This window comes from Gigantopelta aegis, chromosome 9, assembly GCF_016097555.1.
Source record: "Gigantopelta aegis isolate Gae_Host chromosome 9, Gae_host_genome, whole genome shotgun sequence".
Classification (NCBI taxonomy): Eukaryota; Metazoa; Mollusca; class Gastropoda; order Neomphalida; family Peltospiridae; genus Gigantopelta; species Gigantopelta aegis.
This window is the reverse complement of record NC_054707.1, coordinates 61876736-61894805: the sequence shown is the minus strand read 5'-3', so window position 1 is coordinate 61894805 and position 18070 is coordinate 61876736. Positions and strand designations below refer to the sequence as shown.

The 18070-nt window shown below is 39.5% G+C and overlaps 1 protein-coding gene across 5 annotated transcripts in view; it reads right to left on the bottom strand.

Moving 5' to 3' along the window:
- Positions 1 to 18070, bottom strand: part of LOC121381859 (SWI/SNF-related matrix-associated actin-dependent regulator of chromatin subfamily D member 1-like) — a 92650-nt gene that overhangs the window by 17329 nt on the left and 57251 nt on the right. For all 5 annotated transcript variants that reach the window (XM_041511231.1, XM_041511232.1, XM_041511233.1 and 2 more), the window contains 4 exons: positions 17180 to 17294; positions 15168 to 15210; positions 10451 to 10573; positions 5260 to 5322 (listed from right to left, as the gene is read on the bottom strand). In XM_041511231.1, the coding sequence (XP_041367165.1) occupies positions 5260 to 5322; positions 10451 to 10573; positions 15168 to 15210; positions 17180 to 17294 (344 nt within the window). The remainder of the gene's footprint in view (positions 1 to 5259; positions 5323 to 10450; positions 10574 to 15167; positions 15211 to 17179; positions 17295 to 18070) is intronic.

Below are 18070 nucleotides of genomic sequence, written 5' to 3'. Positions count from 1 at the left end.
AAGTTGTTTTGGGTGTATGGCCAGTAAATGGTTCTAACAATTCGTCCGACCAGACAAGTCAACCAAACATTACAATATACTGACAAAGAGATAATTAAATTACATTCATGAATTTCACATGATACATTTGAGCTTTGTTTTAAGCAATTGGATGGCTTGCTGCCTGATAGGATAATGAGAAATGTTTTTTAATATATGTATATGGCAAGATGATTATAGTTAATGTAAAGCCCTGTAAGAAAACACATGCACGCACGCACGCACGCACGCACACACACACACACATCACTATTCTCTCAAATTATCTGTAAAGATAACAGAAAAAAGGTTTGATAGGGGGTTTGGGGGTGGGTGTGGAAGCATGTGCTCCCTGTCTTCCCCAGTTTCTACATGCCTACTGTTGACAGAGGGTTATTGTTTAGGGACTGCTTACCTCCTATTCCCCCTACCCCCCACCATATAAAATTCTGGATCTGCATTTATATAGTATATATGGATCTGTATTAAGTTGCAAAAAAAAAAAAAAAAATCAATTCATTATTTATGACTTGACTGACAAAACTGTCAAATTCTTTAAAGACCAGTTAACATTATTTTATGCTCTATAAGGTACAGACAGCAGTCAGGTCAACAAGGAGACATTTTTTAATCATGAAAGAGACATTTTCTTGTCCTACAATAACAGCTAATGGCTGGCACAAACAGCAACACGTGCCTATGACAACAACAAGAGCCTTGAACTCCAGGTAACAACAGATCTATATATATATAAGCAAACTGTGTCTATATCTGGTTCATGCTCATGATTTGCCCTGTGTGAACTCTCACTTCTTTTAGTGTTTATCAGTGCACGACAAAACCCAGATAAATATAAAGTAGAGATAAAAATAGTTGGATGTTATATTAATAATAAAAAAAGTTAATATAATTGAAAAAAAAGAGCACAGGGCACACTTGGTTGGCTAACTAGTAGTTAGTAAAATAAAAAGTGGCCATCTACAATGTATGGTCCATTTACACTTGTCACCCAGATAAATAATTTTTTTAAAAAGAGGCTAAATCAAACCTTAGTAAACAAGCATTCTGAGAGTACTGCTTAAGCAATACATGTCCCCTACAATTTTTTATATCTCCTAAGTTCAAGGGCCATAACTCTGTGATAAATGAGTAAATTACCATGAAAGTCTACATGTATATGTTACAGTCAATCTGTGAAACCAGTCATTACACGTAATGCCTAAACAAATCAGTCATTTCACAAAGTGACTATGACCACCAGGCAATACGCGAAATGACTGAAAATTCCAGGCATTTCACGAAATGACTGAAAATCATGACCAGCCATTACGCCAAATGACTAAAGTGCTTTCTATAATACCACACCACTCAAGTCCTAATGTAACGCTTTATTTAAATTCAAATTAAATCATTTCAGAAGTTGTACATGAAGATGAAGTTGAATGTTACCAAGTAGTCCGTGTCAAATCATGAAAGTAACATATTGGTATAGAAAGGTCACTTGTTTTTGCACACAAGGCTACCATGACAACGGCTGGAACATTGAATTTTGGTTTTGAAACATTTTCAACGATTGGACTCGCATCTCTTAGGACCAGCACAGTTACACCTAACATATCCCTGTCCCTGTCTCCCACTTGCAGTGGTATATTCTAGGACGGTTGGTAAATTGAATACGGCAGATATAAGATCATCCTCACTCTGCCATCATGTACTGGTTGCAACAAAAGAACTTATGGGAATGGGAACTGTTTTTACGTGCCCATATCCAATGAAGGTTCAGGCACGCCTACCCCAGACTTAGCCTCTGACTTCGCCAGTGACCAATTCCGGCATAGGATGTGTGTGTGTGTGTGTGTGTGTGTGTGTGTGTAAGTTTGAGGTGGACGGAATTTGGAAAATTTTAGTAAGTTGGGAATAACCATGTCTGGGATCAATTAGAGGCCAAACCAAAAATTAGACTGCTCATCCAAAGTTGAAGGTGACTGGAGCAATTTAGACGGACTGCCAAAAAATAAAAGGTGCCAGACTGTTTACCAAAAAAAAAATAAAAAATTTGAAATGGCGGCCAAAAAAGTTAAAGTCTGACAAAGTCCATACTCGCGGAGGTGAAGGAGGATGGTAGGTGGGTGCCGCCTAAGGTGTATCGATGAAGTCCGTGACGTCAAGCTGCGGGAGGTAACTGCCGGTACAAGGAGGCCGCTAAACTTCTGGCGATGGGACGGTAGTCTTTCCCCGACGCGGTGATATAATCCGGTCCGGCGGATGGTGACGCACATTGCGTTTCGTCCCTCCTGCAGCTTGACGCGATGAAAGGCAAAGTCCCCGTCAGCACGGCTTGTTGATAAGTGCTGGTAGGCCTCGTGCTTGGACATGCTGATGAGCTTGCGGACGTCCTCTAAGATCAGCTTGACAAGTTGAGCGTAGCTCTGTTGGAGACGGCCGGCCTGCAGTGACCATTGCTCAACTTGTCCAATGTCTGGTTTCAGCGGTTGTGATGGTTGGCTTAGTTTGGCTTGGTGTCCACTTGGTGGGGGGGGGGGGGGGGCACGGCGTGGTGTGTGTGTGTGTGGTTGCCTTCCGCTTTACAACAGCCGCCTTCCGGGCCTGCGTCTCAATGTGTGTCGCCTGTAAAATCGGCGACACAGCCGGAAACGCTATAGTAGGGGCCGGTGGAGTTGGTCGCTGGTACGGCGTGTCACAGATGGCTGTGTTCAAGTCGTCCTGGTCCAATGTGGGTGAAGCTGGAGCATCCGGGGCTGGCGCATCTTTCGATCCAGTCTTCTTCCTCGGGTGGGCGGCGTTGGGCGACGGAGCAGAAGGAGCCGCTGCCGGCAGTTTAGCCACCGGTGTTGCCCCCCCCCCCCCCCCCAACGCCCTGCATCGACCCAGGCGCACGTCTCCTCTTCCTCCACCGTCCCTTCTTCTGTACCCGGTCGCCGTACACCAAGGTCACGGTCGCCCGTGACCCAGTGTGCGACTGTACGCCAACAAGGCTCCATAAGTTTCGATCAGTCCCCCCGGGGGGGGGGGGGGGGGGGGGGGGGGGGGGGGTAATTGCAGTGAACAAAGGCACACGTTTTGACGCATTGCAATACAAAACTAGAGTGGAAGAACTTATGAGTAAACCCCAGAAACATGTTATGTTTTATAGAGATGAAAGTCATATGGTGCTGTAATCACAGATTTGTACTATGGGATTAGAAGAAGCCACTGAAAGTAGCCATGTCTTAATCCATTTGCTTATATAAATACAAAGCAAGGCTAGGTTTGAGAATAAACCAGCAAACTATTATATCTAATCAGGGATGAAAAGAAGCTCCTAGATAACAAGACATCAATAATATAGCAGATTTTGTGTTGTTTGTTTAAGAATAAACCAGAGAAACATTAATTACCAGAAACTTTTGTTAGTAATATTCAAGTGTTATTAAGCATATTTTGTATAAGATTCTTTAATCTGAAACTATAGCAAAAGTTGAATATTAAGTTATTGTATAATAATAAATAATTAATAATAAGTAGTATTTTAAATCGTATAATCAATATACTTATCCTTGTTTGTTCTTAAAATGTGGTTTTATCAATATTTAAGACCAAAAGCCTGAATACAAGTGTCAACAATAAGACTTGAATCACTTTAGTCATTTTGCGTAATGGCTGGCCATGATTTTCAGTCATTTCGTGAAATACCTGGAATTTTCAGTCATTTCGCGTATTGCCTGATGGTCACAGGCACTTCGCGAAATGACTGATTTGTTTAGGCATCACTGGTTTCACAGATTGACTGTAACATATACACAAAGTTTCAGCTCAATATCTCAAGGCATTGTGGGAAAAAGGCATCTGAAAAACTATATGTGGGACAGACAGATGGACAAACAATGGGATTTACATTTTCAAAATTATTATTCATAGATACTTTAGGTACCTGTCTCCATATTCATAAGAGGGCGGGGCATAGACCAGTGGTACAGCACTCGCTCAATGCACGGTCAGTCTGGGATCAATCCCCATCGGTGGGCCCATTGGGCTATTTCTCGTTCCACCCAGTGTACCACGACTGGTATATCAAAGGCTGTGATATGTACTACCCTGTCTGTGGAATGGTGCATATAAAAGATCCCTTGCTGCTAATCGAAAAGAGTAGCCCATGAAGTGGCGACAGCGGGTTTCCTCTCTCATTATCTGTGTGGTCCTCAACCATACGTTTGATGCCATATAACCATAAATAAAATGTGTTGAGTGCATCATTAAATAAAACATTTCTTTCTTTCTTTCTTTCCATATTCATAAAGTCAACATATGATACATATCTAAATACCTAAAGCTGATTTAAGTATGTTTATGAATACAGAGCCTGCAGTTAAGAATTAATATTCAGTATATTTCTTCAATCAATTTGTACTGACATAAAAACAGTTTTCAAAAACTGGCATTCCCTTATACTTAATCTCTGGTTAGGTTAACTGAATTTCAAAAACTAGGCCCTGGGTTGAATCCAGAACAGCTGTATTTACAGGCCAAAGTACAGGACACAGAAAATCAATTGTGGCCTGGAAAAGAGTAATGGCAACACCACACGATACAAGTGCCTCATACGAGAATAACCGACTGCATAGCAACCGATACTTTGGATCAAGTCATAATGTTATCTTGGATCAAATTGTAAAGTTACCTTGTTACAATCAAGATATTCTTGTTCAGGGCACTTGTATCGTGTGAAGTTGTCTTAACAGATATCAACAACAAAGTAAACTGGTTTTTAAAATCAGCATTGGGTGGTGTATAGTAGTGACAGTGATAAAGAGATTAGTCTTAAGGCTGGTAGGTACTGGGTTCGCTGCTTGGTACCGGATCCCTTTCAGAGTAAGATTTTAACGGCTGAATGGAGAGGTGAAAAGCTATTAGTATTACATCTACAACCCATACAATTAAGCAAATGTCCACGGCCAAAAAACATGCTGTTGAAAAAAACAACTGAATATAGTTCAAGGCAACTCCATGGCATTGCCGACTGCAGTGGGCAATTGCAGGGGTTGCATCTAGTTCTTTCTTATTAACGACAAACAACCCAACCATAAGCCAAGAAAGGAAAGGAAGAAATGGAAATGGTGGTCAGATAGGAAGATAGGGAGGTAGAGAAGGAAACAGAGAGGGATGGATGGAGGGAAAGATTACATTATGTACAGGTTTAAATTTGTACTGTGTAATTTTATAACATAATATTTAATGACATACCTCTCCTTCAGATTTCGGTGGGTAAAATGTATTTGATATAAAAATCCGAAGCTTGCGCTTTTGCTGAAATAAACAAAAAAAGGCATCAGAAAAAATATATATTCACATTAGAGACAGAAAATTATTATTGTTTCATGTTAATATTATTATTTCATGCTTATCCTTATTTGCATGTTAGTAATAATATTTAATTTTGAAATAATTTGTTTTTGATCTTGAACTGATTCAGAAAAATGTACATACATTCCTGAATACATATACCCTATATTGCTGTGTACTAGCCGAATCTGTGAATAAGCCAACCCCTTAGTTTGCCCCTCAGTATCCAGGGCCGTACCCTCCGGGGGGGCAGGGAGGGGCAGATGCCCCCCCTGAGAATCTTGTCCTTTTTTTTTTTTTTATATATCTCCAGTAATAGCATAGAAATGTTTAATCTTTATAGTATGTTAAAAATTATTTATAAAATTTAGTGCCCCCCCATGGATTTTGGTCAGGGTACAGCCCTGGTATCTGGTACAAAAAGGTTGGTAAGATATATAAGCTGACTCGACTTTTATGTAGTTGAAACAGGCAAAAATATAGATTTATCCAGCAATCACTTTATACATTGGCAAGATATGATGACTAGGATAAATCTCTATATTTTTGGTCACTGACCAAAAATATAGGTCACGTGACATAAGCCCAACTCGACTGAGTATTTCTCAAAAACATACTCTTTAAATCATTTGCTGAAGTGCAGTAAATACAAATAACTTTTAGTTTTGCGATAACAATACAAAATTTGTATATTTATTTATGAATTAGAGTTTAGAAACGCTTTTTTAATGTGACAGAATGTAGCTAGCGTCTTACAAATAAGGACGTCATGTATCTTGTATGACGTCATGCGGCAAAAGCCTTGCTAGGTTGACAATACTCAATATGCGCTCATGACCTTGAAAATGTCCAAAGAATTATGGAAATTAAGGGAAGCAGAAATCGCCCGAATCTCATGAGGTCGAACGGAGAAATTCCGCAGAACATGATCACCCGCCTTCTCATATGCCAGTTTGATGGTTGCAGCAATCCATCTCGACAAAGCATTCTTCGTAATGTCTCCTGGTTGGCGTGTGAAAGAGATAAACAGTCTCTTAGTGTTTTGCCGGAGATTTCTAGTACGCTCCAAATAGAATTTCAAAGCCCGCACCGGACAAAGAAGTCTATCAGAATTATCCGCAGAAAGCGTACGAGATAAACACTGAATGATGGCCAGAGGAAACTTTTCCTCAAACAAGCAAACATATCGAGTTGAGGACTCCCCCACAACTGAAGAACTCGATAAGCCACCGTCCGGTGCAACATCCACTCCGTCTGAACCAGGGAACGACGACTCAAAGCGTCCGCCAAGACGTTCACGGATGAAGGAATGTTTTTGGCCGATAACACCACTCCCCAATCGTCGCACCATTCCAGAATCTCCAAAGCCACAAGACTCAATGACAGGGATTTGGTGCCTCCCCACCGATTGAGGTACGCAACAACCGACGTGTTGTCCGACCTCAACAAAATTCGACGATGTCGAATAACAGTCCTGAAATGGAGACAAGCGTGACGCACTGCTTCCAGATGCGATTTCGAGATGGCCTATCAACACATGGAGCGTGAGCACCGACGCACTTTGCTCCACCAGAAGACGTTGCGCCAACGTCCTGAAATTGTGAAGTCGCGAATCCGTCGGAAGAACGGACACCTCCGAGATAAGTGAAAACCTGCGTTGGCACCAATTCCGACTTGACCCAATTGGGAATAAACCCCAATCGGAGAATCATGTCGATCACCAACTCCACGCCCACGAGACATGCCGTCTGTGACGCCGCCGGAATTAACCAATCGTCCAGGTAATTGTGCATCCGTATACCCAACAGATGTACACGCCCCACCACTGCCTTTACTACCCGAGTAAAGACGTGAGGGCTTGTAGCCAATCCGAACGGCAGAACTTGAAACTCGTAAGCTCTGCCGTCGTAGAGGAACTGCAAGTACTTCCAAAAATCCCGATGGATTGGAACATGCAGGTAAGCGTCCTTCAAATCGATGGACGCCGCCCATTCCCCCACCTGAAGCAAAGAGCAAACAGACTGAACCGTCTCCATCTTCATAGATGGAATAACGACGAAATAATTCAGCGGCTTCAGGTTTAGAATTGGTCGCCACTCGCCATTCTTCTTCTGGGCGAAGAACAGATGGGAATAAAATCCTGGAGTGCCCAAATCCACCTCCTGGATGGCTTTCTTGTCGAGAAACTCGACAACCATCTTCTCCACCAGTACTTGTTTGTCGACAGGCGGTACTGCAGGTAACCAGGGGGAGGACGTCAGTGGAGGGGGTGAAGAAAACGGAATTCTGTATCCAACTTTGAACAAAATCTGCCTCCCACAGGAAGATCTGCTAACGGAACCTCCGTAAGCAGATGTCGATTGTCCACGCACCCTCATCCTGGCCGCTTCCCACCCCTGGGCGCCTTGCCCCGAGCGGAACCATGAAAACGTGCCGGCTTCCCCCGAAAACGTCTCTGTTTCGATGAACCACGGGCATTACCAGACTGCACGCCCGAATCAGACACCACAGGGATCTGATAACTGTCAAGAAAAGTCGATTTCTTAACAGGTGGAGGCTTAAAAGTAGACGCCGCCTGGCGCTTACGAGCAGTTCGGGACGGAGCAGCAGGGATGAATTTCGCCACTTCTTGGTCCATGACCAAGTTAAAATTGGTCCCAAAAAGTAAGGTTTCCCTTACTGAGCGACTACGAAAGTAGGTTTTAACCACACCCGTCGCTCTCAGTCCCACCAGGTAGTGATCCCGATGCAGAAGTAGACTGTTGGCAAAAACACGCCCAGCAAGCTGAGCGACGTGATGAGAGGCTTTAGAAGCCGCCAACAAACAACTCTTAGCCATTGGCGGAAGACCCGTGACTGCTTTATCTAACCCAAATAGGAACATACCTAAATGGTTATTGACTTGAGAAAGAAGTTTAGATAACCTCTCCAAAGTCTCTAAATCCGTGAGTGGCACACTGACATTAGGAGATGGGTGGCAGTCTGCCTTCACCCTAGCGGAAACGACCGCTGGATGTGAAAGGAAGGAAGCTCCCAATGTCTTATACGAAGACGTGGACAAAACCTTCGCCGCAGACAAGTTTCCCGGTAGCTAACGCTGCCGGAAACTCTTCCACCACCACCCCCAAAATACGATCGCTACCCACAATCAAAGCATCAATCTCCGCAAGAGATCCTGCCGCGGTGAGCCAAACGGCAACGCGAAGCGGACTTCATTCTAGAGCTAATCGACCCCTCCACAGAAGGACCGATAACCCTGCCCCCATCAGCAAGATGGGAGTCGGAACTGAGAGAGACAGTCGTTCCATCCACGACTGCACTCCCTCCGACTGACACCCCCGTTGCAACCGTAACTGGCGCCGCCTCCACCGACGGAGGCAAAAGCAAATCCCCAGGTCGAACGGAGCCCGACCTGGAAGAAACCTTCCCTGCTTCAGCCGAAACAGGGAGCAACAGCGCCCCCTCCGCGCCAAGCGGCGCTTCGGGTTTACTGGTATCACCATGAAGATGGCGAACAGACGAGGTGGCGCCCTTGCGCCTTACCACTTGTCCGCGAGCTCTTTGAACTGGACACCGACTTGCCGACCGCCGGCAAATCGGTATGGAGCACGACCCCGGAGGTTGCCACTGTGCTCCGCCCGTCCCGTTCACGTCTAATCATCCTCTTTCGCTCGGCGTCTTTTGACAGCTTCTTAGCCTTCCCCTACGTGGAGGGGGACCAATTTACACAGATATGACACTGGCGTTCAAAACAACAAGAACGACATGTCCGACATAACAAATGCTGATCAAACTGGGGCAGTCGTTTAAGACAACCCCCCTCGGCACACACAACCAACCGGTTGGAGCCCGAGGAAGCCGTGTCAGACATTAACCCCCTGTGTAAATTACCCAAAAGACCTTGTATGACAGAGTAAAACAAAATTACAAATTAATAAACAATTTGACAATTTGACAAAAATTTTACTACAGAACTCGAACACAACTGCAATGGAGGACTGCAGAATCAAAAAACGAGGATATACGGTCTACCCATGCGCGGGTGTAGGTTAAACATCTGGCAAGGGGAGATAATTCTGCAGTGGAGGTTATAACTCAGGGTCGTATAGCATTGTTGTTGTGCTAGTACAGTAAGTTGAATAAGACTAAAGCCGATATCTAAAGACAGTAACCAGTTATACCCTATATATTCGATCGAGATAATGTCTATCTTGTGCAACAGTCAATCGCTGGAAATCTTTTTGGTGAACCGATCAAAGTACAATGTACAAAAACTATTTCAATAAAGATTTTAAGATAGCAAAAACAGAATAAAGGTACACTTAGGTTTATAAAAAAATCCCCTAATGTGGAATATCTTTGTTCTGTTCTTTTATTTCTCGACTGAATCGATCGCATGAACATTGCTAACTGACAAATGTAGTTTCACTTCTATACAGCGGTGTAAATATTATTTAACACCCACGATAGATAATTACAATGATGAACAGAACCTCTTCCGTTCTTTTTATAAGTGGTGATATCTCTAACACAACGTTGTTTCTAATAATGTATTAGGAATTGCAGAATCAACAATGACGGTAAGTAAAAATCATCAGTTCTGACCAATTAAATCTGCAATTAAGGACAAAATGTCAGCAGTCATGAAAAGACTTGATGACCGTTCCGATCATGTGACACATTTGGTGCCAACTACTTGTACTATTTGTCAGTAGCTTTTGCCAGAAATTGTCAACAATAAAAATAAAATAAATCCAATTTAATTTAACATATAAAATATAACTTTTACTGTGTGTATAAAACAATCAAATGGACATTAATAGAGGCTGTTAAAAATACTGGTTAAATAACGCAACAGTAAGGTTTTGAAGTCTAGATTGACCGACCAGTTTTCATTAGTATCATATGTCCGTACACGCCAATATTTTGTTGAACTTTCTTTGAATTTTTTGTTGACTCTGTGTATTGGCCGACCCCTCTTCTCTTGGTGGTATTTAGAACATTATTACCAGTTGGCTAATACACAGCGATATATGGTATTATTAAAATGTGTGACCAGGAATAAAAAGTACACGTCAAATATATTATGTACCTTAAGAGGTCTCTTCAAGGCTTCTTGAATATCAAGTCTTTTTCTCATGATTGTCGCATCCAGCTTACGTTCAAACGACAGCAGATCCATATAGGCTTGTGATTCAGGAACCAAGTCACGAACCTGAATAACATGGAAATATTACTACATACATGAATATTTTAGGAAAATTATTATATACATACATGTAGGAGACACTATTTAAAAATGACAGCCAACCAGAAGTCTGTTAATGTGGTTTTTACCTAGGCAACGGACTATTCGGTTATAAAGAGAGCTAGCTCTGGATGTGCAGAACATTTCGCCAATTTATCTATTTAACTTAAAAAATTACAGAAACTTACCATTATTTTCCAAAAAAATACCAATCATTATAAGAAATTATTTCACCAAATTAAAATAAAATTTGCCAATTGAGTTTAAAATTCGCAAGTGGTGAATTTGGCGAGTGGCAGAGCTAGTCCTGATAAATGTGAATTATATTTATGTAACCTGGTCATTAACATAATTATTATAACATGAGCACTACTGTTTTAGAAATAGCATACAAAATATGGCCTGCTGTTATTTTTTAAAGATAGCGTGTTAAAAGCAATAAGTCCTGCTAAGAAAAAAATATGTCCTGCTGGAAAAATTACAGATCGGGTTCAGGTGAGTGTTTGGTATAATCATACAAATATATATTTTTTTTTGTTTGTTTGTGGTTTTAGCAGGTAAAATTCTATTTTAGCTGCTAGATTTAAAAATGGACTGTCTTTCGCTTTTCACAGGCCGCTACTTTGAGCCCTGCAATGTACACAAGAGCAGTAAACAGTGCAGCTGTTTCTTTCTGCAAAACTGAAAGTTGCTACTAAACACAGTTTTAAAATCTTCTAAATGCCAAAGGTACTACAATTTTTATGTCCATTGTTTCAGCAGATCAGAAGAAGTTTCTTTTGTTTATGACACCACTAGAGAACATTGATTTATTAATCATCGGCTACTGGATGTCAAACATTTGGTAATTTGAAATATAATCTTAGAGAAGAAACCCACTACATTTTCCATTGGTAGCATGGAATCTTTTATGTGCACCATCCCACACAGTATAGCACATACCACGGTCTTTGATATACTAGTTGTGGTGCACTGGCTGGATTGAGTAGATCAATGCATTATTTAGATGAACCCGACTGGTGATCATCTGCATAATCATTACACTTAGAGTAACAGATTTTTGCATACCAGTGTTTAAAAAAAGGGCGGGATTTATTATAAAGAATTATTTCTGTCTGTTCAACTTAGATTTGAATAAACTTTAACCCATAAGAAGATTAATTTTAGAGATGGTATATATTGATGATAATTAGATTGTGAATATGAATGTGGTAAACAAAAATGGACCCATTTCAGCAGTGTTTAGTTTTTGGTTTTCTTTAGTTTGGATGGTGGGGTATTTAAAAAAAAAAAATTTTTAATACAATAAAAGTATGAACTTCCAAAGATTGTTTAAAAGTGAGATGCACATTACAGAGTCAGATACTGGTGTGTTTCGGGTTGTTTCTATGCTGTGGTAGCATTTCTGATGTGTCTGCATAGTGTCAAGCCCTGGATTGGTGAATTTAAATTTATATTTGTGTAACTGACATGCAAACAGAAAAAAAAAACCCAGTTTGCATGAAATATAAAGCCCTGCATACATTAATAAAATATTTAACAATATTTCTGTGTAACATAAAATATAAAATATTTCTGTTTAACACAGTAATATGCACTTGTATATAAATACAAGAAATACAAACTAATTGTGGATTAATATATAGACAATAACTAACGAGTTATGACAAATTACGGATTATCTGTCCCGAGTGAAATTAATTAATTTCACAAGGGACAGATAATCCGTAATTCCGAGTATCAAGTGGGTTATTGTATTTATTACCCACAGTGTAAATAGTTTAGAAAGTTAAACTTTAAACTTCTTACATGACACAAACTATATAATATACAAGACATGAAAGTCTGAGGAAACTGATGACATCACGAAAGAAAAGCAACGAGAGACTTGATAGTCGAGGAAACCAATGACGTCACCAAACTAATGTCAGATATTCACCCGCATCTCACTGCCCATATGGGTAATAAATACATATGTACATGTATGAAATGGTTTCTTTAACAACACATTCAACACATTTATATGGCATCGGACATATACTTAAGGACCACACAGATATTGAGGGAGGAAATCCGCTGTTGCCACTTCATGAGCTACTCTTTTCGATTAGCAGCAAGGGATCTTTTATATGCACCATTCCATAGACAGGATAGCACATACCATGGCCTTTGATGTACCAGTCACAGTGCAATGGCTGTAGCGAGAAATAGCCTGTATATTTGAGAGTAATTAAGATATTCACATATTTGCAAATATCTTCTTTGTTGGTAAAGTAACCATCCCAACAGATCAATCACAAGACTAGTTTATACAGTCTGCACGAGTACTCGAGTACTCCCACGAGTACTCGGGTACTAGTCGAGTCAAGCAAAGACTCGAGTCCATTCACAGGACTCGAGTAACCATACAAGTGAGACAATGTACAGCAACTATTTCAGCAGTAACTAATCAGCAATACAATTTATACAATAATTATATGATTATCTGCTAGTTGCTCTTTTTTAACCTGGCCGTCCGTCCGTCACAATACTGAATGTATCAACTGGTTTCTAAATGCAATACAATGACATGATTTTGCATTCATATTCAGTGCTGGAATTAAGATGTATAATGCTATTTTACTTTATATTTCTTTGTCTCATTATCATCTATTTTAAGTGTCGGGTACTCGGGTCTGGGTCGAGTTTAACCCTCAAGTACTCAAGTCCCAATATTTTGGACTCGTGGAGGCCCTATTTAGTTTAATGAATATACATGTAATGTACCCCATTCACTGGCTCATGTGGATTGGTATTACACACCCTGTTTTGAAATATGCTGACAAGTGAAAAACAGCTTCTTTTTTTTTCTTTTTTTAAAGGACATTGACATAAGAAATAAGGACTGTAACTTTGTAGAAACAGGGAACGTACATGTATCTGTGTACAGTACATACAAATTTAACTTATTAGCAGGGATTACTGCTTTAATCTGTGGTGCTTGCATATTATGCCAACATCTACAAAACAATATTCAACTGCATACAGTCAAGTGTTGAGTATAAATATTTATTATCCACATAGTTCAAGATATTCAATGAAATATAACCAGTATGACATATGTGTCACACGTGCACAATGAATTACATAATTTTGGGAAGCGACGTCATAACTTAATGCAGCTTCCCCAGTTTTAGCTCTGTGTAAACGCTTACCAAAATGACGTCATTTCGGAAAATGATGTTTTGACGTCTTCTTCTAGTTAAGTTTGAAATGTTTTGAAATGGTCCTAGCTTGTTATTCATAAAAATAATATAATGGATAATATGGATAATAAATTAATTATTACACTCACGTGTAAATCGTACGGTCGCTTGGGTAATACAATAATCCTGATACTCATTTTGTGAAATCCGTAGAACATACAAGCTCGTATAATGATCTTAAACAATTTAATGTCAAAACTAGTATGGCAAGAGTATATTCTAAAATAGTTTTAAAATGGAAGAGAGGGTGAAACTTTCTTAAAATCTTGATGGTTATTATACCCATTACATACAATGAATGCATTTGAGTGTGTGTGCATTAATTTTAGTTATGTGGGTATACTGAGTATTAAAAAAAACTAAAACAATTTAATGTCAAAATTCTTATTGTAAGGGTCTAATTTCTTAAATAGTAACCAGCCTCAGTGGCGTCATGGTTAGGCCATCGGTCTACAGGCTGGTAGGTACTGGTTTTGGATCCCAGTCGAGGCAAGGGATTTTTAACCCAGATACCGACCTCCAAACCCTGAGTGAGTGCTCCACAAGGCTCAATGGGTAGGTGTAAACCACTTGCACCGACCAGTGATCCATAACTGGTTCAACAAAGGCCATGGTTTGTGCTATCCTGCCTGTGGGAAGCGCAAATAAAAGATCCCTTGCTGCTAATCGGAAAGAGTAGCACATGTAGTGGCAACAGCAGGTTTCCTTTCAAAATCTGTGTGGTCCTTAACCATATGTCTGACACCATATAACCGTAAATAAAATGTGTTGAGTGTGTTGTTAAATAAAACATTTCTTTCTTTCTTAAATAGTTTTAAAATAGAAAAAGAGGATGGGACTTTTTTTTATGTCTTTCTAGCATATTACATACAATGAATACATTTGTGCAGGTGTGTATTACTTGTGGCTACGTGGGCGGATGATATTCTGCTAACAATGTGTTTTACGTGGGTGATGGACAGCATGGGTGAATGCTTGCTTTAAACCACAAGTCCCACTCTGAGTTATTTTGCTATCTTATACACACTTGATCAGCCATCATGGTAAACCCTCATCAATAGCATCACATACTGGTTTTTCAAGATATTTTACCACTAGTACTAATATAATCATAAAAACATTTATATATATAAATATATTTGGAAATCAGCATTATTATCATATCAGAAGCATTTTTCACAAAAAACTATCTTGTCCTTGTCTACATTCATAAGCCAGGGTTTTGATCACATTTTTGTTGTTGATAAAACCCAGTGATATGAAAACAGCAGCCATTGAAGTATCTGACTGGTACAGTCACTGGTACGTGTACTTACCCTTTGTGGCAGAATTTTGTCTGCTATTTTTTTTTTCTTCTTACTGAAAATAAAGATAACACATGTCTATTGCCAAGAAGACTGCTACTCAACAATTATGTTAAAAAATTAAACATTTGACATCACAAAATATTATAGTACATTCCTCATTTTATTACCCATATGGTTAAAAATATCTTCGTACATATCAAAGTGATACATCCCACTAGAACGCCATTTGGGACGTAACACTTTGAATGTCACACGATCAAGTAATCAAATGCTACACTACAACCTTACAGGAATGCCAACTAAACGAGTTGTTTGATATAAATTAAGATCGATTATGGGTAATAAATAGGATATTAAACTCGCTACCATTTCGTATTATGTTTATGTCCCTCGTGAAATAATTTTCATTGTCACTCGTTAAAGCTCGTGACAACTGAAAATTATTTCACTCGGGACATAAACATGATATGAAATGGAAGCTTGTTTAATAATTAATCCTATAAAAATGTATACTGTATATAAAGGTTCTGCTATAGGTCAAATCTTTGACATACAATAGCTGATTAAGAAATCAACGTGCTCTATTGATGTCATTAAACAAAACAAACTTTCAACTTTTCCTTCACTTATTTAATTACATATTAAAGTTTATATCCAATTACAGATCAAACTTTTGTTTTTGTTTGTTTAACGTCACCACTAGAACACATTGATTAATTAATCATCAGCTATTTGGATATCAAACATTTGGTCATTCTGACATGTAGTCTTTATAAGAAACCAACTACATTTTTCCATTAGCAGCATCTTTTATACACACTTTTCCAGACAGGACACTACATACCAAAGACTTTGATATATCAGCCGTGGGGCACCAACAGTTGAGACAGGAAGGGAGAGAGGAAGCTAGTAGGTCTGACAATCCAAGCACCTCAAGGGAGTGCTCCACTAACCGAGCTAAATCCCACCCCACTTACAGGTATTGTCATAATACATTTCATCTGCCGGGAACGGACTCATCTGTTGGGGGGCACTGCTCTGTCGGGGAAGGACTCATCTGTCGGGGAGGGACTCATCTGTAGTAGGGGGGGGGGGGGGTTCCCAGCATCCAGCATCCTTAAACTAAAACCTGATGATTTCACCAATGTGGGCAACAAAATAAACCACGAATCACTAAGCCACAAAATACAGACCCAACAGGTTAAAATTACGACACATTTAGTAAGTTAGAAAAAAAAAATTGTTGCTGTAAAAACCTTGCAACTATATTAATGAACAAAAAAAATTTGTGTCATTTTATTTCAAGTAATATATGAAAGTCAGGAATGTATTAATCGTTATTTCTTACAAGTGAAAAGAAAACGTGTAAATTGTGAACAAAATATTATTCACTTCAGAATTTTGTCAAGAGCGTAGTACCTACATGTATAGCATTCTCGACTGTACCGACTCAAGAAAACCTGACCAACTGTTCTCGATTTGTTTTCAGTGTTTGTACTTAGACCTAAAATATGTTAACGTGGGGCAGTTACTTGTAACAGGGTCTCGGTGGTGTCATGGTTAAGCCATCGGACATAAGGATGGTAGGTACTGGGTTTCGCAGGCCGGTTACCATCTCCCACCCAGAGTGAGTTTTAACGACTCAATGGGTAGCTGTAAGACCACTACATCTTGTTCTCTCTCACTAACTTACTGTCCTGGACAGATAGTTGAGGAGTGTTCCGAGCCTTAATTGGATATACGCACAAAAATAACTTGAAATAATAAATAAATATCGTGATTTCTCACAGATTGAAACGAAACATATTAAATTGTCAACAAAATATTATTTACTTCAAAATCTTGTCAAGAGCCAAGTAGCATTCTCAACTTTACTAACTCAGGATAACATGAACAACTGTTTGCCATTTATTTTTATTTATTTCGATGTCTGTACTAAGACCTAAAATCTGTGAAATTGGGGCAGTTACTAGTAACAGGGTATCTGTGAATAATAAAAAAAAATTAGTAAGGAGACTGACACTTTCATCTGCTGTGCTGCGCGGGGATCCTGCGGGGGTGGAGGCCGCTTCCTGTCCATCGACTGCATGCCAGAACCGTGAGACATCCCGGGTGACATGCCTGCACGTCCCATACCTGAAATCAAATATGGTCAGGCTTTATGACAATAATAAAATGAAACTGCAGTGTGTATCAAGCTTACCCTCCCATTAAGCTAAATGAACCAAAAAGAAAAGTCATTTTAAAAAATAAAAACTTTTAAATAGAAAATACCCCCTTAAAAAACCAACCATACATGTACAATATGCTATGAAAAATTTCGCGTTAATCCAATAAAACATTACCAGTAATTAAAAAAAAAGAGATTCTGGGACAGACAGACAGACAGACAGAAGAGGACGTTTGTTTTGTTTAATGATTTCCCTATAGCACACTGATTTATTAATTATCGGCTATTGGATGTCAAACATTTGTTAATTTCGACATAGTCTTAGAGAGGAAACCCACTACATTTTTCCATTAAAAGCAAAGGATCTTGTGTATGCACTATCCCACAGACAGGAAGCACATACCACAACTTTTCATAAACCATCCTTGGTGCACTGGTTAGAACACAAGTAAAATATATAAAACCAAAACTATAAGTACATGTATTTTTGTAGATTCCATGACCTGATACATTATGAAAATGATCTTCTGCAGAAGGTCACACGCACTTTGTAACATAATATATTGACAGGAACATAAAGTGATTCAATATTGTAAAAAACACAAAAAAAACCTTGTTTACACTGTTTAACTACATGTATAATGGTCACTATGACCTAATTATTCTACACGGATGTACAGTGAAACCACTACAAACCAGACATCCATGACAGGTAAAAATTTGTATTTTCAACATGTAATGT